Genomic DNA, 26266 nt, shown 5'->3' with positions numbered 1-26266 from the left:
GAGATGGAATTCAATGTGGACAAAAGCCATGTCATGGAAATGGGAAAAAGTGAAAGACGACCAGTGGGAATCTATAAGATGGGAGATGGAGTAGAACTAGAAAAAGTAAAAAGGAAAAGGACTTGGGAGTGACAATGGAAGAAAACAATCAACCGGTAAGCCATATTGATAGAATTTTCAGAGAGACGTATAATTTGCTAAGGAATATTGGATTAGCATTTCACTATATGGACAAAGAAATGATGAAGAAATTGATAAGTACTAAAATAAGACCTAGATTGGAATATGCAGGAGTTGTGTGGACCCCCATAAAAAGAAACACATAAGGAAATTGGAGAGACTACAAAAATGGCTAACAAGAATGGTTCCAGAATTTAAAGGGATGACATATGAGGAGAGACTAAAAGTAATGGATCTACCAACCTGGAACAGAGAAGAGAGAGAGGATCTGATACAAGTTTATAAATTGATTAACGGAATGGATCAAGTGGATAATGAGAAACTAATCCTGAGAGAAGAATATGACATTAGAAGCACAAGATCGCATAGTAAGAAACTGAGGAAGGGAAGATGTCTGAGAGATGTTAAAAATTTAGTTTCCCGCAAAGATGTGTTGAGACTTGGAACAGTTTGAGTGAGGAAGTGGTGTCAGCAAAGAGTGTACATAGTTTTAAAGAAAAATTGGATAAGTGTAGATATGAAGACGGGGCCACACGAGCATAAAGCCCAGGCCCTGTAAAACTACAACTAGGTAAATACAACTAGGTAAATACACAAAATGTAGGAAAAACACTTAGCCATAACTCACAGCGGAAGGAGGCAGGGTGGGGGTCCCAGACAGGAGGTGGGGCAGCAAGGAGGGCAGGGCAGCAGGGACTGGCAGGGACCCAGGGGCAGGGGGGGCTGGGGAGGCTTGGGAGGCTTGGCAGGGCTTGGGTGGGGTGGACTAGAGATTAAATGGGCACCATTTTGCAGTTTGCCAAAGGAATTATGTACAGGGCTGCTGTGGAAAGGTGATGTGTTGAATGTGGAGGTGGTGGAGGATGACTGGACGAAGGCAGGGTGGAAGGAGGATGATGGTGGCGGTGGCGGTGGTGGAGGTGGAGGTGGTATAGATGGATTATTGCGAGATACCTGTGTTTCAAATACTGCTGACTTGGATAAGGTTGAAGTGACTTGGTTTCCTGGTGCTCTGTTGGTTCTACTGACAGGAAGCTTGGAGGGCACACCACCGACACTGATCTTGGGTTTGGTTAGAGTGTTGGTGGCAGAGGCAGTGGGAGTGGTGCCCTTAGCTGATGCAGGAGTAACAGTGGTGTCATTTGTTAGGGGTGAGGCACTAACACTGCCACGCTTCACCTCCTTGTCTTTGTTCTGGCTCAGCTGACTCCTGTTGATTATCTTGGAGGAGAATTCAATGGGAGGTGAAGGAGGTGAGAGGTCTTTAGGCAGTGGACTAGACTCCTTCACGGTGGTCTCCTTCCCTCTCTCCTCTTTCTCCTCTTCTTCTTTCGTTCCTGTGTTGTCTTTTGTTAGCATTTTCTTCTGCTTTATCTTGATTTCCTCCATTAACTGTAAATAAGGAAAAAATGAACATAACCTATATATGCATCTAGTTATTGCTGTTATTTTCTTATTTTTCTTATCTATTTATTTTTTGTTGCTCAGGTTTTTCATTGTTTATATAGATTTTGTCTTTTATGATAAGTTTATATGTGTTACTGTTGCTACTCCCGTCTGACTGTTTAATTTCTTCATAACTCAAGTACAAAGGTAATCTCTATTCATATTTCACATCAGCTCTGTGCTTCAACTCAAATATAAATATAAACTTATTTAATAATCCTATCTTAGCATTGTACTTTACTAAAATCTGTCACTAGTATTTGAATTTCTCATTGGAAATCTTTATATATTCAATATCTAAGGTATGTGTAAAATCAATATATGTTTTGTATATGCTACTAGTGAATCACAATTTATTGGCGCATTCTATTAAAAAATCTTAAATTTAAAAAAATTAAATAATTACATTCTCTGTCCTGATTTACATGTGAAACACCATCACAGAAATTTATATAAGAAAAAAAAGTAAGAATTAAACATCAGGCTTATTCCAGTTAATAAAAGTTTGTGAAAGGAACGCAAGTAATTTTTAAACCGCAAGTCACTGGTACTTAACACATCACTGCCACAATCTTATCAATGGATGGGGTGAGGCTGACAGACATACCTTGGCATACTGAGCCATCTTGGGATCAACCGGAACACTTTTTGGTTTGTCTTTCTTAAACTGGTCGAGTTTTGCTTCAATCCGCTGCACGTCCTGCAAGGGTGTGACTGTTAATGGCACAGATACAGTGAGCTGCTACAGAGTTGTCATCATACGGGGTGAAGAAGATTTAGAGATAAAGAAGCATGTGGGTGTAATTCAAGACTATATAAAAAAAAAAAAAAAAAAAAAAAAAAAACAAACTTGGATCAAAATGCAAATCACTTTCCACTGTCACTTTTATTGTAGTATTATATATTTTTCCTTCAATCCTCTCATCTCTTTAGTATCTACCACCTATCAGCACATCAGAGAACTTAGGACTGAAGGAAAGCACTAAAATTAATAGAAACAACTGTTGGAACACCAACAGACTTAATTCAACTTTGAGGAAATGTGTGTGTGTGTGTGTGTGTGTGTGTGTGTGTGTGTGTGTGTGTGTGTGTGTGTGTGTGTGTGTGTGTGTGTGTGTGTGTGTGTGTGTGTGTGTGTGTGTGTGTGTGTGTTTGTGTGTGTGCATGTGGATACCTTATCTAAGCCACCCCACTTGGCCTAGTGCCTGGTACACAAGTCCAAATCATAAATAAAAAAATTTCACAATCAGATAAAGGAAGAAGATGGAAAGAAAGAGGAATAAAGATTCAAGAGCTGTCATGAATTCATGAGGAAGTGAGAGAGAAAACAAAGTATACAAAAAAAAGAAACAAATAGAGGTGAACAACAAACTGCTGCACCAGATCATGTTGTGGGAATTTTGATTAATAAAAGATGTCTAAGAGAAGAACAGGTAACCAGACAAACTTTGGCAGCTGGTGTGATGGATACAATAATAAAAACTATTAGTATTTACTTACTGATATATAACATTAAAAGAAAAATAAAGTTAATGAGTCATTGCCAAGCTCAAGTGATAATGCAACACATAAATGGTGAAACAACAGTGTTGCATACTGGCACTGACACAAAATGCAGATGAAACTTGTATGGAGAAATCTTTGGTGTGCTTATCCAATCATTTACTAAAAAAAAAAAAATAATAATAATAGAGAAAAAAATAACATGAATATTGAGTACAAAGATGAAACACAACAAAATACTGATGTCTCATAATTGTCTAAGATCCTTACTTAAATGTATGAAAATCAGTGCTTTGTGTAAAAATGTCTGAACTAGAATTGGATGATGAGTCTGTAGTGTATCATCTAATACATTAAGATTGTACGTCAAGTGCATCCATCCCTGCATTTGCCACCCATACACATGGATGGCTGATTGGAAGGAGGAAACATTTATATTCAGAAAATCAAGAGGACAATCTTACCTGTGCAGGGCGACGCTCCAACTCTTTATTTATGGCAGCGGCTAAATCATACTGGAGTGAAGAGGTGGGTGGGGGAGGAGGAGGTGGGGGTGGGGGTGGAGGGCCATTAGTGCTACTGGAAGGTGTGCTGGGAGGTGCAGGGGGCTTTGGTGGGGTCGGGGGTGGCACGCTGGGGCGGTACATAGGACTGGCAGCGAGTGGCAGGCCCTGGGGAGTAACGGGGGGATCTTCCCACACGTTACTCTCACCACTACTGGCAGAGATTGATCCAATGCTCTTGCAGCGGCGGGGGGGAGCACCCGAGCCACAGGAAGACCCCAGGCCACTGCTGCTGCTGCTGCTGTGGGCTGGGGAGGCTGGAGGGGACACCTGGTTGGACTGGAAGGGGCTGTGTTGGGCAGAGAGTGTTGTGGTGTTTCTGCGAGGTGGTGGGGGAGGGGGTGGAGATTTGATGAGTACCCGGGTGGTATGGCGGCCACTAGAAATGGAGGAGGTGGGGCTTGGGGGAGACTGGAAGCCAGGGGGGAGGGTCTGACCCAGGCAGCTGATCACCAGGGGAGACAGTGGAGCACTCTGGGTTCTTTCTACTCCTCGCCGTTTTTCCTCCTGGCGGGGGTAGGAGCCAGCAGGGCCAGCACAGTGAATAGAGGTGCAGACAGCAACAAGTAAGAGCAACTTATCTCAGGGTTCTCCACATCACCACACTTCTCTCACTTCATATCACCACACATACACACTTGGCACAGAGACAACATCAAACACAGTAATTATCAAAATCAATATGGAATTCTGGAGCTGATATGAACACTGAGATGAAATTCTTTTCAAAATCAATAGGTATAATCTTTAGTAATAATGCCTGACTAAGACACCTGCTGTAACGGTGGTGGAGACAGTCCAGGCACAGGTGTGAGGTGCCTGTCAACACAAATATTAATGAAACCTGCACACCTTAGTAGTATTGAGTGTTATCACTTACTCTTATCTTATCTCACTTTATCTTACCCTCAAATACTTTGGAGGTGATTAGACAGACAGCTGAGAAGTTATGTAATCAGTGATTTGCACACAACCTTGCCCTTTGATTGATGGGATAATTCATTTGTACAGGCTCTTATCATTCTATTATGGAGAGCATTGGGCCTTTTTTTTTATATGGAGGAATATCTTTGTCTTATCTTTGGATGTTTCTACTGAATTATGTTATATATATACATGACCACATATAAAGACTTGTATGTATCTGCAGTATATCACTTATATCATATTTTTTTCTGTATGAGCCAAATGCATATCAGCAACTCTTTATCTCTTACATTAATTGAAATAATTGGTATACGCTACTCAGACTAAAAGATAAGGAATAATCATTTACTATCTTATGTTTAATGAAAATTTTGTCACAGTATACTGATCTATTTGCTCTGAAGTGGAATGACAATTAATTAAGGTGATGTTACAGTATTTATGGTTTGAAGGTTTTAGCTTTAGGACTTTGAATCTTATATGCATGGCCTGGAAAATCAGAGCAATGCCTGACTTGTTTCGAATTCTAACTTTTTGTTATTATGCAAGATGCTATACTGAAGAGCCTTAAAGGAGCCAATCCATCAATTACTTCACTGATGAATATATGTGACATTCTTCTCTGCCTCACAGCACCTTAGCCAGTCTGCCATGAGAAGTGTACAACTCTTACTGAATATCATGATGGCTTTCATTCTCTTGTAGGAAAGTACTTAACTATCTGTTATTAAGCCAGTGACGCCAGTATTCACCTTTTTTCTTACCAATTACCTACTCTCAGATAAGCTTCACATTAATAATTTTCCTTTGCAGCAGCATTTGACAGATACAGTATTCCATAATGATCACACAAGGCATGCAGGACACCCTCTCACAAACACCTCACACTCACAACATAAGCCCCATCACACCAATGGCAATGTCAAGCAGCACTTCATTTGGTTACAATGTTAAGAAAATAACATCAAATCTATAAAGAATAAATATCCTCGTGTATAGTTACTACAGTACAATTGGAGATGTAGATCTACCAATCTTTTACAGTCATTTTCAGTGTGTTGAGTGTTTTCCTCAATCTCAAGACCTGATCTGATGACAATCTCTCTTTAAAACCTGACAAAAGACTGACTACCAGATCAAAGTAAGTATTCAAGATTGAGGAAAAATGCAAAACAAAAGTGGACATCACTGCAAAAGACTGCTTGACTTCTCATCACAATTGTGTCTCAGTGAATGATATTATTTTCCAACCATGAGGATCAAAATGTCACCACTAGACACATATTAGAGGGATGGGACCTTGTCTCACTCACACTGTGGAGCCCTGGAAGCTGCATCACTACAAGAGTGCAGTGCATTTATAGTACATCTACATTATCATTGCCTCATACCATGGTTGCTGAGGGAAAGTCCAGATCTTTCCAAGTAAAAAATAAATTGCAATATTTCCTTTAAAAAATTTATACTGACAGTAAACAACCAGGTATGAGATAACATAATAAATTTTGGGGTGATAATAAATGTGCTTAGATTTATGAAGTTTACATATAGAAAACTACTATGCCTGCACAGTATCTGCAGGTTGCAATACACACACAACTTGTCTAGAAAAGTGAGAGCAAAGGCTTGATACACAACTTTTCAATGCTTCAAGTATGAAAGCACACAGCCTACATCTCTAAGCAGATTTTAGTAAAAAAAAGTCAGTGATATTGCTATACAGAAATTAGAATGAAAGCTAAAGTTAGTGAGCAAAAGCCAAACAAGATAAGTAATAAAAAGTAAGATGGAAGAACAAGAAAGAAATTGGTGCAGAAAATTTACCTCAAACCTGCGCCTCTCCTCTGCCAGCCTGCTTGCTTCCTCTTGCAGCCGCTTCTGTTCCCGTCGCAGCTCCTGCAGCTGCTGCTCCACCAGGTACTCTGAGGACTGGGGAGGTGGTGGTGGTGGAGCCTTCCCTGGTGAGGGACAGCCACCACTACCAGAAGATGACCGTACTGTCACCTGAGATGTGCCGCTGCTCAGTGTTGAAGTCTGGCAGGAGAAAAAGAGGATGTTAGTCATGGATCACCTTCCCTGTCATCCTCCTCAGAGTTGCCAAGAAGAGGGTTTGCAGGCTGACCAACCAAGTCTCAAAGAACATAACCTAGAAGTATTATACCGTAGGTTCAAGACATCAATGATAAAAATAGATAACCTGACTTTTCACAGACTGAGAACCAATCTGCACTTGGTGAATCTCACTATTCCCCTACACACCCCAGACTCACCCTGCTGGCCGAGGTGCAGGACAGCTGCTCCAGGCGGAACACAGCATCCCTTTCATCCTTGGGGCCGCCTGTCACCACTATATTGTTCACGTGAGGGTCAGCTGAGGTCAGGAGAGCTATTTTGTGACTGGTGTCTTCAGAGAGGTCGTCAGTGGACCGGGAGCTCCTGAGTGTTGACTTGAGGGTCGAGTGTGAAGGAAGGTGGCAGGCTGGCTGGACTGGGGAAGGTTTGGCATCCCTGAAGGCTGTTCGCTGCTCTTCGTACTCCTCCTCCCTCAGGGCAGCACTCAGGCTGCTCAAAGATCTGCTGGCAATGTTGCTGAGGCGATGGTTGGCATCACGCTGTTTGAGGTACAGAAAGTCAGCCTGCTGCTTTGATGTGCTTGCTGAAGGTTAAATGTAGTGTCATACTATTTTTTCAAATCTGTGATGTACCATCCTTCTCTCCTCTCTTATGAAGGTGAGTGCATGGTGATCTGATATATTGAGATGAGGATTTCAGACAGAACAAAAATAACAAGACTTTAGGTGTGGTTATTGGTATCTGATTCTGTTGTATTTGAATTGACTAGAATAATCATAACTACATAGCTATAGGTTTGTAAAGTAAGCCATGATCCTGGAAACCATAAAGCAGAAAAAGCAGACAATTCTAATTAATGAAGTTGATGATAATGATAATAACAGTGAGTCTAGGTTGCATTATTACCATTGCCAACAACCAATAAGATATCATTACCAAACACACACCCAAGCTTCACTCACTATCAACTACCCATCCAATGCAACCCAAGCTATCACAGAACACTCTATCCTTGCTCCCTAATGTTTCTCTACCTGTGCCCTTGTCTTCAGTATCTTCTGGGAGAACTGCAGCTGTTTCCTCTTGTCTGCTGCCTCAGCCTCGGCCCACTCGTCCTCAATCTCCTGCCAGCCACGGGAGCGGTCCAGGGTCAGGTGGCGGCTCACAGCGCTCAGTCTGGCAGCACCACAGCTTATTAGCACAACATACCACTCAGCAACATTCCTCTCAAAGTACTGGTAATTTTTGTATTACTGGGCATTTAATGGTTTTGTGATTGATAGTATCTTTGATAATTTTCTATATATTTTTAATCTGTATTTTTCATTTTATATTTACTTTATCTATGTGCATAAGTTATAAGATCTTCATCTTCCCAATTTTCCATTTTTTGTCAAACAGGTTATTCAGATACTGACTTCAGGACTGTCTTTGGTTAAGACCCTCAGGTTTGGTTAGTTTGGATACAGGTCTAAGGTGTACCTAATCAAGATACATTTGCTTTCTGCTATCAGGATACATTTCTTTACTGCTATATAAGGTTAGACTGAAGTTGAAATCACACAGAGATAATTAAATTTTGAGGTAAAAAATAGATATAAAATATATGTCTAACCAGGGCACCCATATCTCTTAAAAGTCATAAAAATTTTTCTTTAATTTATACTCACATATATTTCATGTTATGTATTTGCCATATAGTATAACTTTGGTTTTCTGGCATCAACTAACCAACAAACAAACTAAATATACTTTTGCCATTACATCAACATGAGCTGTTCTACCAAGGGATAGGCTAACAAGCAGCCCTACTTCTCTAACAACCATGGGTACTCACCTGCTGGCAACACTGTGGTCAGAGTCGTGAGGGTCTGATGAGGAGGAGGGCGGTGTCTGGTCACCCGCAACAGAGGAGGCAGAGGAGTTGTAGCCAGAGGACTCTCCAGCCACCAGGTCCATCCCAGCACCATGCAGGACATCGAGCACCAGGCGGGGGGAGGACTTGAGCACATACACAGCCTGGGGAAAAGATGGACTTGGGAATATAAACTTGCTTGGAGATGTAAGAATTTAGTGAGGCTAAGAAAGGGAGACACTTCCTATTTTTTGTGGGAGGACTTGAATACATACACAGCCCTACAGAAGTATGTGCTTGAGAATACAGACTTCAGGAGGGATAATTACATAGCGAGGCTAGAAAAGGGAGATACTTCATCCTACACATTAATATTTTTACAGGGAGACAAGCATATAGATAAATGAGGACAATATAAGTATACAAATATATTTTGGAGTATTTGAGCACATGAGACATCCTCAATGGGAGACAAACACAGGCAGTCCAGGATTGAAGACTCCAGCACATAGCAACTCAGTAAGGAAACTTGGGACTATATTCAGAAATCTTCTGTTCTCTCACCATGACTATTTTCAAAGGCCACAGAGATAATTAGTTGGGTTTTCAAGAGTGTTTTTCTTGTTGATAATATAGAAACCTTGTAATCTGTCACTGTAATTATAAAAACAACATTAAAAACAAATGCCACTTTAAATAAAGCTTTCTGAAAATAGTGGAGGTATGACATAAAGATGTTTTATAATATGATGCTTGATCATATTAAGAGTCTGGTAAGGAAGACTTTAAGACATGAACAGCTTGGGATAGAGATTTGTTGAGCATGTTAAGAACCATGTGATGAGATCTGAAATGTCTGTACCTCAGCAAACTCCAGATGTGCAAAGCTGACATCATTGCAGGCAATAACTTGGTCCCCTGGCCGCAGCCCAGCACTCCTTGCCACCCCGCCAACCTTCACACTCTGCACAAAGATGCCTGGCTTCTCTGGGGGGCCCTTACAGATGCTGCAGACAGGAGGGAGCAGTTAGTGTACATTAGGCATCCATGTTATCCCCTGTATTTTCATAAGATATTTAAATGCAGACTTCAGGAACTAAGGAAATAGGACTGGGGTGGAAATTATGCTGTAGTGGGCTGTGAAGCTAAACATGTTTGTACAATATAAACTTGCTATGCAAGACACCTTTTCCACATTTAAAATATAAAAGTTTATTCTGCATTCCATGAAAAATAACAAAAACATTTAGAAGTGTTCTTTTATAATATAGATACATTTCATTAGCCAGCAAGTACTGCATAGTAATCATGTTCGCTCTTTACATATCCTTCACTAATAATGCAGTCTATCATGAGGTGAAGTATTATGTCAGTCATACATAATCATTCCTAACCTACCTGCAGCCTAGGCCCACTTTGCCACTGCAGGACAGGTAGACCCGTGCATAGCCAGCTGGGTGGTGGTGGGTGCGGTGGTGTGGCGGGGGTGTGGCCTCCATGGATGGGCCACTGTAGGAGTCTGTACCGTGATCTGACAGCTCCTCATCATCGTCCACCACAAGCCAGGTAAGGGGATCACCGCGGTGCCTGGGGAAGGAAGGCTGTTTATGGCCGCTGCTGGGACACTGCACCACTAACTTTGATGATATAAATAGATGTGGAGGTGGAAAAAGTTAACTAGTATTGTATGCACAGTCAAACAATCTTGCTATGAGCCAAATTTAAGGCATCAAAGCACATACAGTATTTCATCAAATACACATGTCTTTTCTCTACTATTTGTCTGATAGTTACTAGCTTTGATTATTGAGAAGCTAGCAGTCAAAAAGTTATTGGTTATGCCTCTGAAATAGTACTGGACTAATATGCCTAGAAGTCACGTACATGATGACAACAGTGAGGAGCAACACATGGGCAACACTACAACCCTGCTCTCACTCTCACCACAGCAGCCCAACACTAGCACAATGCCACACAGCAAGTGCTTCACAACTGCCACAGTAGGGAGCTGCACTAGTAAGGCAGTCATAATAATTATGCCAGTGACTACATTTGTAATGTTTGCAAGCAACACTGAAACATTTGTGTCTGTTATGACTGGGAATGGTGAGTATGGTGGGGGAACTCAGCCCTGCAGGTAGAGTGAGGTCACCAAGCAAGGGATCCAAAGTTACTTGGATGGGAGGTACCCTGTTGGGACTTTGGAGAACGGTTGTTGCCTCTCTGTTCACAAGCTGCAATTGAGAGTGCTATGCTACAGAGCTTTCCATTCCTTCCAAGCATTGTGACCAGTAGAAGCTGTGTCATAGGAAGTGAAGTGAAGGGTCATCCAAACTTTAAGAACCTTTCAATTACCAGGAATTTGTCAATTCTAAGATTTTCAGCAGCATAGGATAAGCACTGAATAAAACCATAAGAACATAAGAAAATAAGGGACACTGCAAGAAGCCATCAAGACTACTTGTGGCAGTCCCTGTACAAAACATAAATCCTCATCCATAAATCTAGGGGGGTGTGGGGTTGCTTAAGGACATTTTTCCTAACTATAACCAGGAAGCTGAAGGGCAGTCTGGGGATGGGTTGTCACATGTCATGCCTTGGCGGGAAAGCCAAAGGACAAGAGGATACTCCCATCTCTGCTCCAGGGCAATGACTGAGGAGGCCTTGCTGGACCCACTGGACCATGAAGGATAATGTGGTGACAATGTAAAGGTAGAAGAGGAAGGTGGTGGTTCAGAGAGAGAGAGAGAGAGAGAGAGAGAGAGAGAGAGAGAGAGAGAGAGAGAGAGAGAGAGAGAGAGACCTACCATAACCAAGAGAGGTGGAGAAGTGTCACTAGAAGGAAACAGAAGAAAGGGAAAATACCTTTGCTTCCAACCACGTGGGAAGAAGATACCTTAAGGTGATTTTCCCAACGTCCTGTTATCACCCCCTCCCCTCTACCCGGTATTGAAGGAGCATAATAAATGACTCCATACCTCTTTTCCCGGTATCAGGGAGAGACTGATGCTGGAGGAAATAGAAGAGTAGTTCTTTAAATTATCAACAAAAGAGAGAGAGAGAGAGAGAGAGAGAGAGAGAGAGAGAGAGAGAGAGAGAGAGAGAGAGAGAGTAGCAAAAAGTAGTGACCTCATATGAAGATGTTAAAGGCTGAAGAAGAGAAGACACGGGAAGCCATGAAGGGAATTTCCCCAATGCCGCACCTCAACCACCACCGATAACCCCACAACCCCTCATCCCCTCACCGCTCCCCAACCACCCACAATCCTCAGTATCCCCACCTCCCCGTCACTTACTCCTTCAGGGGGATGATGCCGGTGCTCCTGATGTGCATGAGAACCGATGCCTTGCTCTGCACCATGGCCGTCACCTCCCTATGCACCGCCTGGTCCACCGCCATATTGTTCACGCGGACCACTTGATCACCAGCCTGAAGAACAAGAAGGGATTGGTGAATACCGGGAACATCGCCTGTATTGTAAATAAAAAGTACTTGAATCTTTTAATTGTTGTCTCAGGGTGTTTTCCTTTTAATGATTACGCAAGGCATTTAACAACATAAAGGAAAATAAAGGTTTAATAAGAACGCAAAGAGGATGTAAGAGATAGAACAAATTATTTAAAAGAAAGAAATGGAGAGAATATGAAATTTAGGCATACCATTACGAGATATAGGAGATAAGATGAATGATAAAGAGAAAAGTATGGAATAAGAGGTAGGTGACTAATAAAAAGACCAAGTACCCTACGTACAAGTGTTTTAATTGATGTATAGAAGAAAGGGTTAATTTTATCTTTTCTTGGCTACATAGAGACTGAAAACGCTATAGTAATTAAAAGATAGATGGATCGAAAGTTATATGGATGATTATGAAAAAAAAACATTAATAAGTGAAAGAATTAAATTAACTAAATCTCATCAAATTACATTCAATTACGCTTAATCACACACGAATACGATATATATATATATATATATATATATATATATATATATATATATATATATATATATATATATATATATATTTGCTGAGAAACGTGTGATAATTAAGGCGTGCTGAAGAGGGAAAATTACGGAATTTACTGAGAAAATTAAACCATAAACACCTGTATATGCATGTAACCTCATAAAGAAATCCACATCATTACATAAAATAGTTGAATATGAACATGAAGTCACAACGAAACACATGAATTGAGAGAGAGAGAGAGAGAGAGAGAGAGAGAGAGAGAGAGAGATCAACACACAACATACAACATTTTCCCTTCACAGTTCACACTCCCTGCACCCTCGGTATGTCCCTCAGTCTAATTATACGTGACAGAAGCACCGAGGTAATTATCATAGGAGAGAGCAAGTCATGGAGGATAACTAAGCAGGAATTAACGCGGCTAGTTTTTATAACCCCCAGTTAAAGCTTCTTCAATTCTTGTTCTGCTTCTTCTTCTTCCTCTTCTTTAACATTCTGCTGGTCTTTTTATTACTGCTTTCATGAGTTATGTCTGTGCAGAAACTATTGTTTACGGCTGTGTGTGTGTGTGTGTGTGTGTGTGTGTGTGTAGGGCGAAAGTTTTTGTGTGTGTTGTTAAAAAGAAAAGTACGTATATGATATGTGTATAGAGAGTATAATAAACACTTTGTAAACTTCTTAGAGATAAGTATGGTATAAAAATCGTGAGAAATTAAGGAATAGTTAAAAACATGAGAGAGAGAGAGAGAGAGAGAGAGAGAGAGAGAGAGAGAGAGAGAGCTGAGGAAATGACACATAACTAAACATAATAATTACAATTCAACCACAACATTTCTCAGGAGTTCGTCAGGAAATGAATAATGTGTGTTGAAAAGAACTTCCGCGTGGAAACTACGAAAAATATAAATGAAAGAAGAAAAGCGAAAATAGACAAGAATGCACTGAATGATGGATAATTAAGTAGATCGATAAATTAGTATTGTAGAAGTAAATAAATGAATGGGAAAAAAAATAAAAGATAAAAAATAAAATTAAGAGCTAGAAATATAGAAAGGAAGGAAGAGAAGAAGAAGACAGGAAGAAAGAGATGAAGAAGAAAAAGAAGAGAGAGAGAGAGAGAGAGAGAGAGAGAGAGAGAGAGAGAGAGAGAGAGAGAGAGAGAGAGAGAGAGAGAGAGAGAATTAAAAAAAAGAAAAGAAAACCAGCTTCTCTTAATCTCCTCTTCAAATTGCTTCCATTCTCATCCAGCAAACATTTACTCCCACATCACCACACTTAGGCACACTATACAGACGAATAACTAAACAAACCAACAAGCAAGCAATATACAACAGTCATCTACCTTAGAAATCATACACCAGTTTCATCTATACCTAACACTTAAACCATACTAATAGAACCTTGCGATATATTCGTTTTGAGGCAATGAGTGTAACTATTATCAGAAGGAATCTCAATTTACGAATCTCATTTTACCCCCTGCACGAACAAACATCTAAACATTCTTATCATTTACGAGGAGCAGCAGTTAAGCCTCGCCTTGTGTGTATCTTTGAGAACTGGTTTCAGGGGCAATATAATAATAAGGAAGGCAGGCAGTCTCGTTTAGGGAATTAAGGGTCGAATGTTTTCACTGGCGAGTTAAGGAATGGTCAGGTTAAGGCTAGGATTGGCTTTTGTTGTCTCATTTTTTTCTATCTATCCATCTGTTAATCTATCATCTATCTATTCATCTACCTATCTGTCTATCTGTCTATCTATCTATCTATCCCCCTATCTATCTGTCTGTATACCTTTATTAGTTACACACATTGTCTGAAGGTAAATAAGAATACGTTATTTTCATCTATACATTTTTTTCGTTGAAGTTGGAAAAATAAATAAATAAAATGAGCAAAACAAGAGAAGTAAATATATACTAACATGACTCAAGCCTGAAAGAAACTAAGAGGAAGCAGAGGTGATCATTCCAACAACATGTTATTATAAGCTAAATTACATGTTTCTGTACTATAATGCTTCTGAAAACTGATAGTGGGGAGGGAGAAAGCTTAAAATCATGCTCTCTCTCTCTCTCTCTCTCACACACACACACAAGGCCAGTTCTATCCCTCTTGTTTCCATTGATTTTTATTGTATGTGTATATAGGTCATGATTCCCTGTAATTTGGTGCTCAAGGGCTGGAGGTGAAGCAAAGGGAGGCCAAGGCTAAAATATGGTCGCTAACATTCAGTCGGCCATTGTGTATTATACGTAAAGGAATGAAAAGGAATGATGGCAAAACGCAAATTAACTTGTACACGTTTGAGGAAGGAAGTGATTTGATTAAACTAGCACGGGAAATTAAGGTGAAAAGAGATGGTTGTTCTTTTAAGTGCTTTTATGGAGGTACTCAGTGTATTTTGAATGTGTTTTATATTGCTGCCTAGTGCGTCAATAACAAGGTAATACGCAAAAGGTGTTATAACTTCACGTATATGATCGCGTCTTAATTCCACTGATGCCAAACGAAAAAAACAAAAACAAATAAACACCTTTTACTTGTTTTTTTCTAATGACATTCTGAAAACTTTAATGACAAAATAAATAAGAACATAAAGTGTAGGATAATATATTTGTTTATCTAAAGAAATATTTACACGCATCAAAAGTATATGAACATTTCACTTGTTTTAGGACCCGCCCCCCTTTTTTTTCTTACTCTAAAATAACGAAAAGTTTTATGGCACACCTGATATAAACGTTATATGTACACTAATATGTCAAATAACTACCTGAACAAAGAAACAAAAAAGAATAACAGAAAGGAAATATAAATAGTTGTTTGTTTTGACCGGAGTGGTTTACATACCGCTGGCCTCAGACGTCCGTGGCGTGGGAGACGTGACGCGTAAGTGTGTGGGCGGCAATTACCGTGTTTACCTGGCGAGGACTGCCTTGTGCTGCTCCAGGCGTCAGGTAAGTAGATAATTAACTCATTGCCCTTGTTCACGTGTGTCTAGGGAATGCAGGAAGTGACAGTGGTGGGCAGGAACCAATAATATTAGTACGTGGTCGTATCATGCTGACGGCAACACCGCGACTCGGCGAGGATGAACCGTGGCGATGAACTAAATATTTCCATTTGATTCACACAATTTCTTTGAATGAATGGAGGGATATACATCATTTACTACGCTTAGTTAATTTGTAGAAAATGTAGTTTGCAAGACTTGTAAAGTGTTAATGAGTATGTATTTTAATCACCTCGTGAGTTGTCAGGGCCGTTTTTAGCTTTGTGGGTGCCCTAGGCAAGATGATGTTGGGGGGGGCCCTAGATTTCAATTTTTCGTCGGAGCCCCTGGGTAACTTAGGAATTTAAATTTTCCAAGCTACCCAGGGGGCTCCCTGGTGGCTTGAGGGCCCTAAACAATCGCCTTGTCCGCCTATAGCTAGAAACGGCCCTGTGAGTTGTGATTCATACGTATATCTGACAAATACTCATGAACGAAACGAAACTGGTTCAAAACTCTTAACAGGCTTTAAGCGGTTATAAACATTAGTAGATACATCAGAACATATGTATTCTAGAACTAGTTACTGTCTGGTTGTGTAAGTGACGCCACCAGGGACAGGGTGACACAGAATAACGTAGTGAGTGACGCAAAGGCGGCGGTGTTACGTCAGCGTGGGGACATTTGTATTCAAACACTGTGCTCTTTCTCACCGTGGCTATTTTCCAAGGCCACTGAAATGATCAGCTCTTAAAAGTCTTTCTCTCATTAATAATGAATAAATGTTGTTAATCTGCCGCTAGAAACATAATATCTTTGAAAACCTGTGTAACTTCAGCTAGAGCCTCTATATAGTTGCTGTGTGCCGGAAGCGTTTCAGAATATTGGTCTTTCATGTCGTGTTATGTTGTGTTTGGTTGAGTTATGTTGTGTTTGGTTGTATTATGTTGTGTTTGGTTGAGTTATGTTGTGTTTGGTTGTATTATGTTGTGTTTGGTTGAGTTATGTTGTGTTTGGTTGAGTTATGTTGTGTTTGGTTGAGTTATGTTGCGTTTGGTTGAGTTATGTTGTGTTCGGTTTGTTTGCAGTGAGGAGACTTAGGTGTGTTTTGCTTCGTGTTGGCTGAAGGATAGACTGATTTCCCTAATCGTTTTGTTATTTTGGGGGTTATCACGTGACTTTCTTGGTAAATAAAACATGAATTATTATTGTTATTATCATCATCATCATCATCATCATCATCATCATCATCATCATTATTATTATGACACTGAGGGTGGTTTGTGGTTAAGGAAACATGCCAAACAATAGTAAATGAGTTAATCACGATTACTAACTACCCTCCCTCACCTTGTCTTTGCTATTAACACTCCCTTCCCCCTCCATGCCACCTCCTATTGAACTCTAGTCCATAATCTTCACCTTTTTTTTCTGTAAGAGGAAATCTGGCCAAGGGCAACTAAAACGAGTAAAACAAACAGGCTCGCCGAGATGCCGGACCTGCTACGAACTCTTACATTCTCATTCCTTATTTGTCGCCACTAAACTCTTTATTTTGGTCATTATTTTGGTCACGTTCCTCCCTCACTTTTTTTTTTTATAATATTTTTATCTTCCGCAATCTTTATTCCTAACCATTGTCTCCTGCCTTTTTGGCCATTATTTTTCTAATCCTTCCATCTCTCAACTGTTCTGGCAATGTTCCTCCACTTTTCTCCTCTTTGCTCTTTTTCCTCTATTCTTTTCTTTTGTCAATGTTCATTAACTTTTTTTTTCCAATTTCTTCCTTTCCTCCATATCCACCTCCCTCCTCTCTTTCCCTCCACTTTTCTTCTCTTCTAACTATTCCACATTCCTCCATTCTCTTATGGCAATGTCCTTCCACTTTTCTTCTCCTTCTCTCCATCCCTCCATTTCTCCAAAACTCTATCACTTCCCTCCTCTCTGTTTACCCAATGTTCCTCCACTATTCCTCTTTCCTCCAAATCGTTCCACAGTCTTACCAATGCTCTCCTTTCCTCCACCCCATGCTACATCCCTTCCCTCTTCCCTCCTCCCCCTCCAGCGAAGCGATCTCACGTTTTCTTTTCTTTATGGCGACATTTAAGGGGATACTCAGCAAATGGTGCCCAGGTGAGTGTGTGTGGTAATTGGGCCACCTATCTCTTGCTGGTCCCTGAGTCAAGATGGTAGTGTGTGTTTGTGTTTTTCATTGTGGCTTGTGGGTATTTTTTTATTGATTTTAATGTGTTTTTGTATTGTTTTATTTTTTCAGTTTATTATTTGTGTATTTTTATGGCTTAATTATATCATTCATTTATTTACTTATTTATTTATTGTGTGTATTATTTTCTTCTTGTTTCTTTTGGTTTTCTTCTAGTTTTCATTTGAGTCTTTTTCATTATTATATTTTCTCCTCCTTCCTTAATCATTACCATCACTAATTTTCAGCAGCTTTCTTTTTCATCATCGCCAAATTTCTCTTATTTTTTATTTCCTTTCTCCTCCTCCTCCTCCTCCTCCTCCTCCTCCTCCTCCTCCTCCTCCTCCTCCTTTCTCCCCCATCACCTACATACATTTTTGCACCAAATTACTCCCATCAATTACACCAAAATTACACTAATAATGCAGAAATCTTCCATTGTTCTTTGCTATAAGTTTGATGTATACATAGTACGTGCCGCGATGTCTGTATGTATGTCTGTTTGTATGTATGTATGTATGTTTTATTTCCTATTTTTCGGTGTTTGTTATGTCATTAGAGTTAGTGTGTATAATCTAAGCATTGTTGTTATTATTATTATTATTATTATTATTATTATTATTATTATTATTATTATTTTTATTATTACTACTACTATTTTTATCATTATTATTGTTATCAGTCATTATTATCATCTATGGAATATATCGAAACTCTTTAAGGAAATCTATTAAATAAGCGCACACACACACACACACACACACACACACACACACACACACACACACACACACACACACACACACACACACTCAACGACCAAGTGAAAGCGAGACATTTTTTTTGTACTTCATTTTTGTGACTTAAAAAAAAATATATTGACACGCACATACACAAAAAAATGATACAGATGAACAGTAAAAACTCCATTGTGAGATGATGAATGGTGACGGTGATGAACACGTGACCTGCGGCTTTTCCTCCTCCTCCTCCTCCTCCTCCTCCTCTTCCTCGTGGCGTGTGGATTGTGGTTGTTCTGGTGCATGATGTGGATAACGATGGTGGTGGTGATGGTGATGATAGTGGTGATACTATGATTATAGTACTACTACTACTACTACTACTACTACTACTACTACTACTACTACTACTACTACTACTACTACTACTGCAGCTACTACTATACTAAGTTTTTTTTTTTGTTTGATTTCTTTTGCTGTGGGGAATGGGGAAGTACTCTCTCTCTCTCTCTCTCTCTCTCTCTCTCTCTCTCTCTCTCTCTCTCTCTCTCTCTCTCTCTCTCTCTCTCTCTCCCTTTTTTTACTCTTCTCCGTGTCCTTTCTGTCCTTCGAAAGCTATTGCCGCTGGTGATTCCTCCTCCTCCCCTCCTCCTCCTCCTCCTCCTCCTCCTCCTCCTCCTCCTCCTCCTCCTCCTCCTCCTCCTCCTCCTCCTCCTCCTCCTCCTCCTCCTGCCCCCCCTCTTCCATAAACGTGTTTCGAGGAAAAAAAAAAGCAAATCACGTAGGTCCTTGCGTGTATACTCTCTCTCTCTCTCTCTCTCTCTCTCTCTCTCTCTCTCTCTCTCTCTCTCTCTCTCTCTCTCTCTCTCTCTCTCTCTCTCTCTCTCTCTCTCTCTCTCTCTCTCTCTCTGCGTTGGAGTTTCCTGCGTTTCATTCACTTTCACTTCGGATTCCTGTGTCTGTTGCGTAGGAAATGGAGGAGGAGGAGGAGGAGGAGGAGGAGGAGGAGGAGGAGGAGGAGGAGGAGATAAGAGAGAAGAAGAAGAAGAAGAAGAAGAAGAAGAAGGAGGAGGAGGAGGAGAAGGAGGAGGAGGAGAAGAAGAAGAAGAAGGAGGAGGAGAATGGAGAGAAGAAGAAAAGAAGAAGAAGAAGAAGAAGAAGAAGACGAAGAAGAAGGAGGAGGAAGAGGAGGTGAAGGAGGAATACAAAGGTAAGCTAAACAGCAACAAACCTTTTACTCCTTTCAAGGCTGCTTGGTACTGCCTCTAACTAGCTACAGGGAAGAGAGACAGGACAGTACAGGAGGAGGAGGAGGAGGAGGAGGAGGAGGAGGAGGAGGAGGAGGAGGAGGAGGTGGTGGTGGTGGTGATGGTGGTGGTGGAGGATAAGGAAAAGATCGTTATTGTGGTCATAGTAGTGATGTTGATTAGGAATGGTGGTGGTGGTGGTGGTGGTGATTAAATAAGGTGATGGAGCTGCCCCGTTTAACTTCCGTGTGTATACGTGACGGTTTTTCCATACACACACACACACACACACACACACACACACACACACACACACACACACACACACACACACACACACACACACACACACACACACGAACACACGAACGATTTCCTTTCTAATTAGTGCTCTACGGAATTACCAATGAATCTCTCTCTCTCTCTCTCTCTCTCTCTCTCTCTCTCTCTCTCTCTCTCTCTCTCTCTCTCTCTCTCTCTCTCTCTCTCTCTCTCTCTCTCTCTCTCTCTCTCTCTCAAGACACACATACACACATGCAATCATTTCCTCCCTACCACCTTCCCACCCACACACACACACACACACACACACACACACACACACACACACACACACACACACACACACACACACACACACACTCACACGGTAACTTCCGACAACCTTGAATTAGTGTCAGTGTGTTCAGACTCCACGTGTTCTCCTCCTCCTCCTCCTCCTCCTCCTCCTCCTCCTCCTCCTCCTCCTCCTCCTCCTCCTCCTCCTCCTCCTCCTCCTCCTCCTCCTCGTGACAGACAAGCGTGGGGACAATACGACATAGTAATTTCAATTCTACAAAATAATAATCCGTGGCAACTATTACTATTGTATTCGCTTTTTTATTTACGTATTTCTATTACTATTACATCTAACGCAATTCTCTCTCTTTTCTATTTTTTTTTTTGGCATTACTATTACTGTTATTTTTTATTGTTATTTTCATTGTTGATTCTCCCGCAAAAGTTACCATCGTTTTTTGTATTTCTTGCATCTTCTTTATCAACCTATTTATTCTTTTACTTATTCTCTTTATACCAGCGTAGATCAAACGGGAAGCGTGACTATTATATTACAGCGATCGTGTGTGTGTGTGTGTGTGTGTGTGTGTGTGTGTGTGTGTGTGTGTGTGTGTGTGTGTGTGTCACGTGCTCCTGATATGTCGACAGGTCAAGGTAATGAGGAGGAGGAGGAGGAGGAGGAGGAGGAGGAGTTGAAAGGAGATAGAGTCAGGAGGTAGTGAGAGGGAGAATCATAATAGAGAGGAAGGATGAGGGTAAAGAGGAGGAGGAGGAGGAGGAGGAGGAGGAGGAGGAGGAGGAGGAGGAGGAGGAGGAGGAGGAGGAGGAGGAGAGATGAGAGCATAGGAGGTCGAAAGTAGATGGGAGAAGAGAAAGGAGAGGGAAAGGAGAGGGATAGGAGGTGGAGATGATGGTGGGAATGGAGGAGGGGGAGAGGAAGAGAGGAAAAGGGCAGGGAGGAAAAGTAACATTACTTTCATTCATCTTTTCCTTTTTTTGTGTATCATCACGACTTCTTTTATCTCCTATCTTTCTTTGTCTTTCTTTTTTCTTTCTTTGATCTTCAATGTCTCTTCTTTAAATCTCTCTCTCTCTCTCTCTCTCTCTCTCTCTCTCTCTCTCTCTCTCTCTCTCTCTCTCTCTCTCTCTCTCTCGTTGTTTACATATTTACTTTAATGAAAAAAAGAAAACGTTATTGAAAATGATTAAGAAAAGAAAACTGACGTGAAAATTCATTCTTCGGAACTTCAAAATAAGAAAAAAAGTGTGGAAAGGAAAATTATCAGAAGAAAACAAAAAGGATGAAGATAGGAGGTTTTTATCTCTTGCTGAATAATAATAATAATAATAATAAGAGGAGGAAGAAGAGAAAGAAGAAGAAGAAGAAGAAGAAGAAGAAGAAGAGAAGGATGGTGAATAAAAAGTAGGAGAAATAAAAGTAGAAAAATCTTTGTTACGTGAAGAAGTTTGGAGGGAAAAAAACTCCATAGCGCACTGAGAGGAGGAGGAGGAGGAGGAATACAAAGGAATACAAAGGAAAGCCAAACAGCAACAGACCTGTTGGTCCTTTCGAGGCTGTTTGGTAACTACTTCTAACTGGCTACAGATAAGAGAGACAGGACAGTACAGGAGAAGGCTCCTCCCTACCCACCACTCCCTCCAGCTTTCGCTGGCATGGAAAATAGCTTGGAAAAGTACCATGCAGTATGGAAAAAACTGACATGGAATTTTCACAGGAAAGGATGAAAGGAGATTCTATTATTCACCCTACGGTGAACTCTACATATCTATCTATAAGAAAGTTAATATAGTATCATGTTTAATTATTCAGACAAGAAGAGAGCTTGTTGGGGTTATTCTTTAAATATTTATCAATTTTGTTTTTGAATGATGCAATGGAAGTACTGTTTACTATTTCTGAAGGAAGCTTATTCCAAATGTTAACTATTCTATTAAAGAAAAAGTGCTTTGCCTCGTGGGTTTTAAAGCGTTTTGGTGTAATTTTAAATCCATTATTCCTTGTTATGGTGGAATGATCAATAGTAAAATATTTATTGACATCAAGGTTGTTGTATCCCTGAAAAATTTTGAAAACTTCGATTAGGTCTCCTCTTATCCTGCGCTTTGTTAAGCTGAATAAATTTAATGCTTCCAGTCGTTCCTCATACGGCTTGTTTCTCAATCTCGGAATCATCTTGGTCACTCTACGCTGGATCCTTTCCAGTTTTTCAATGTCTTTTCTGTAATATGGTGACCAGAACTGCACACAGTATTCAAGCTGAGGACGCACCAATGAGTTATATAAAGTAAGGATAACTTTTTCTGATTTAAATTCAAAGGTTCTTCCAATGAACCCAACTAATTTATTTGCATTCTTTACTGCTTCTGTGCAGTGTTTGCTCGGCTTGAGATCTTTAGAGGAGGAGGAGGAGGAGGAGGAGGAGGAGGAGGAGGAGGAGGAGGAGGAGGGGCGGCAAATCACGCCTCTCCTCTCCCTTTCACTCTTCAGGTATTCTCCCTTGCCTCTTGTCTGACCTCCTTCCTCTTTCCTCCCCTTCTCCTTTCCCTTCTCTCTCCCTCAGCCTCCATTCCTTCCCTCCCTTAAGATACATCCTCTTCTTCCTTTTCTTGTTTTTCTTCTTCCTTTCTTCACTTCCCTTTTCATCAATGTTCCTTCTTTCCCTTGTCTTCTTCTTCTTCTTCTTCTTCTTCTTCTTCTTCTTGTTCTTGTTCTTCTCAATTTTTGCTCATTCATTTTCTTCACTTCCCCATTCTTCACTTTTAGTCTTTAAATTTCCTTTGGCTTCTCTTCTATTTCTTTTATTCATTAGTCTTCTCTTTTTCATTCACTGTCTTTCACATTCTTCAAATAATCATGTACACTTTATGAAATATACCTCATGCGTCCTCCTCCTCCTCCTCCTTTTCCTAGCTCCTCTTCCTCCTCCTTCAGGCACATTCTAAGGCCCTTCTGGAAACGATTTATCATAGCTGTCAAAATCTATCTCAGTAAAACCTCTTTCACCACCACCTAATCCTCCTCCTCTTGCTGGTCTTATTTCTCTTCCTTTTTCCTTCAGACACGTACTAAGACACTTCAGGAAACCATCTATCTTACCTGTCAAAATCTATCACGCTAAAACCTCTTCCTCCTCCTCCTCCTGCAGCAGTACTCACCCTCAGGCCCTGCAGGAAGGCTTCGGATCCAGGCTCAACGTGGGAGATGAAGAAGCCAGTGCCATGTTCCTTGCCGCCCCTTAGACTGAATCCGTACGTCTCGCCCTTCCGCCGTACCATCCTCACTGCTCGCACGCGCCCGCCTCCCGCCACGCTGGAGGAGCATGAGGAGGTGGAGCCCAACGGGGTCTTGGGTCTAAAGGGCGGGCCGTGGGCTGCCTCCAAGGGCGCCGCGGCTGTAGGTCCCCCGTCACGCATGTCTCCCTAATTTGTGCGGCACTTGGGTCACACCATCTGCAAGGGATACAAGGAGGGGTCAGTTTGTGGCCTTAGAAGGCTGACCTGACAGTCTAGCTGGAAGGGACAGAAGGAGATTGTTAGTGAGAGGGTGAAAGAGTCAGTTGGTCACTCTTTATTTTTTATTTCCTTCTTAAGGCTGGTTTTTATAGTTCTAATGACAGATTAACAAGATTTTGACACTATTAAGTACAAAAACACTCTTGAGATCCAGCTGACGAAATTACACGTATTCTTAATGGTATTTTTAGAGTTCTAGTGACTGATTAACCAGATTTCTTCACTACATATTAACTATATATAAAAGAAAAAAAAAAAAACGAGAACCCAACTAATGAAATTACACTATTTTTAAACGTGTTTTTGTTTCTTTTAATAGATTAACGAGATTTTTACAATATCACCTATAGAAAAAAAAAAAAACACTCTTGGGAACCCAGCTCCCTTAGTGGTAAGAAAGCAAAAGCGTTTCTTAACACAGGCCACTGAGCTATCATCGAGCAGGTCACAGCAGTATTAATATGAAGACAGGTCACACCATCTCTGGGATACAATGAAGAAGTCACCGTCTCTAATAATACCCTCAGGAAGCAAAGGTCACGATTGTTAACCATTGCAATAGAGGTCACAGTATGGCTTTAGCAGTCAATACAGTCACAGGTCAGGGGTTATTTAACACAAGAGGTAGTTCCCAGCAGCAAAAACATGTATCGCGGGTCATGGCTGGGGCGCTAACATGACCCGACACGTTTAGGGGAATGTGAAATAAACTTTGTGGGGGGAGAAAAATAACGTCGAAGGAAACTAAAAGAAATAGTGAGGGAAAGAAAAAAAATCGTTAATGGAAAAACAAAATTGACATGTTGAAAGGGGAGAAAAAACGTTGAGAAATACAAGAAACTGAATTTTGTTGGGAAAATAGTAATGGATAAAGATAATGGTAAAGAAAAAACGTTGGAAAGAAAGAACGTTAGGCAAGGCAAACAAACGTACGTAAAACTAAAGAAAAGAAATGTTGGAGGACGAAATAAAGATTAAAAAAATTGAGAAAAAAAAGATCAGGCCAGAAAAAAAAAAAAAAAAAAAAAAAATCGTCACCATCATCATCATCATCATCGTCATCAACCACTCCAGTTCCTCTTCTCTTCTCCGTCCTCTTCTTCCTCTCCCCTTTCTCCATCCCTATCATCTTCCTTCTCCCTTCTACAGTCACACGAGAAGGAAGGAAGGAAGGAAGGAGGAGGAGGAGGAGGAGGAGGAGGAGGAGGAGGAGGAGGAGGAGGAGGAGGAGGAGGAGAATAGGATGCAGGGAGGAGCAAAAGAAGGACTGCTGGGATGAAGAGAGGAGAAAAAGAGGGAAGGAAGTGAGGGAGAGAGGAGAGGAGGAAGAGGAGAGATGGAGGGAAGAAAGAATAAATGTTTTTTCAACTTATTTTTTTGTTTGTGACTGTGTGTGTGTGTGTGTGTGTGTGTGTGTGTGTGTGTGTGTGTGTGTGTGTGTGTGTGTGTGTGTGTGTGTGTGTGTGTTTGATGAAGGAGAGAGGAAGGAAACACACGCACGCACACCCACACACAAGAGGATGTTTACGTTCCGCCCTCCTCCTCCTCCTCCTCCTCCTCCTCCTCCTCCTCCTCCTCCTCCTCCTCCTCCTCCTCCTCCTCCTCCTAGATATAAGGGGAAAAGAAACGCAATAAAGGACAATGAAATAAGAAAATAACAAAAAAAAAAGAGGGAATATACGAAACTGAATAACAGGAAACACAATGACGAATGAAGAATAAGGATAAAAGGAGAAAAACCGATGATGAAAATAACAAGATCGGATTACACCATCTCCTCCTCCTCCTCCTCCTCCTCCTCCTCCTCCTCCTCCTCCTCCTCCTCTTCCTTCTTCAATATATATGTTTTAAAGGTTGTAGTAAAAATGATTTGTAAGAACAGGAAGAGGAAAAGGAAGAAGAAAAAAAGTGAGAAGAGGAGAAACATAAGGAGGAGGAGGAGGAGGAGGAGGAGGAGGAGGAGGCGGCGTATAGCGTGAATGATTATGTCCTCTTGTCAAAAGTGAAGGTTGGAGGATGAAACGAGGGGTGGTAGTAGTAGTAGTAGTAGTAGTAGTAGTAGTAGTAGTAGTAGTAGTAGTAGTAGAAGTAGTAGTAATAGTAGTAGCAGCAGCAGTAGTAGAAACAGTAGTAATAGAAGTCATTGATAGAGGTGGATAGTATTGTTTTATCTACTCATGCTGCTACTACTACTACTACTACTACTACTACTACTACTACTACTACTACTACTACTACTACCACCACCACCACCACCACCACCACCACCACCACCTACTACTACTACTACTACTACTACTACTACTACTACTACTACTACTGTACTTACTACTTTCTACTACTACTACTACTATAATTATTGTTATTATTATTATTTATTATTATTATTATTATTATTATTATTATTATTATTATTAGTAGTAGTAGTAGTAGTAGTAGTAGTAATAGTAATAATAGTAGTAGTAATAG

The 26266-nt window shown here is 40.7% G+C and overlaps 1 protein-coding gene across 6 annotated transcripts in view; it reads right to left on the bottom strand.

Moving 5' to 3' along the window:
* The window catches only part of LOC123507218 (whirlin-like), a 123836-nt gene that overhangs the window by 21538 nt on the left and 76032 nt on the right, over nt 1-26266 (bottom strand). For 5 of the 6 annotated variants that reach the window (XM_045259922.1, XM_045259920.1, XM_045259924.1 and 2 more), the window contains 11 exons: nt 23441-23734; nt 11844-11977; nt 9946-10134; nt 9410-9554; nt 8530-8711; nt 7727-7868; nt 6890-7231; nt 6444-6653; nt 3594-4199; nt 2234-2326; nt 1135-1572 (listed from right to left, as the gene is read on the bottom strand). In XM_045259922.1, coding sequence (XP_045115857.1) covers nt 1135-1572; nt 2234-2326; nt 3594-4199; nt 6444-6653; nt 6890-7231; nt 7727-7868; nt 8530-8711; nt 9410-9554; nt 9946-10134; nt 11844-11977; nt 23441-23698 — 2739 coding nt within the window. In that variant the 5' untranslated portion in view covers nt 23699-23734. The remainder of the gene's footprint in view (nt 1-1134; nt 1573-2233; nt 2327-3593; nt 4200-6443; nt 6654-6889; nt 7232-7726; nt 7869-8529; nt 8712-9409; nt 9555-9945; nt 10135-11843; nt 11978-23440; nt 23735-26266) is intronic. The other variant, XM_045259925.1, reaches the window with a different exon arrangement.

Source organism: Portunus trituberculatus, chromosome 21 (genome assembly GCF_017591435.1).
Source record: "Portunus trituberculatus isolate SZX2019 chromosome 21, ASM1759143v1, whole genome shotgun sequence".
NCBI classification, from domain to species: domain Eukaryota; kingdom Metazoa; phylum Arthropoda; class Malacostraca; order Decapoda; family Portunidae; genus Portunus; species Portunus trituberculatus.
The sequence above is the reverse complement of the archived record's forward strand: the minus strand, read 5'-3'. Positions and strand labels throughout refer to the sequence as shown.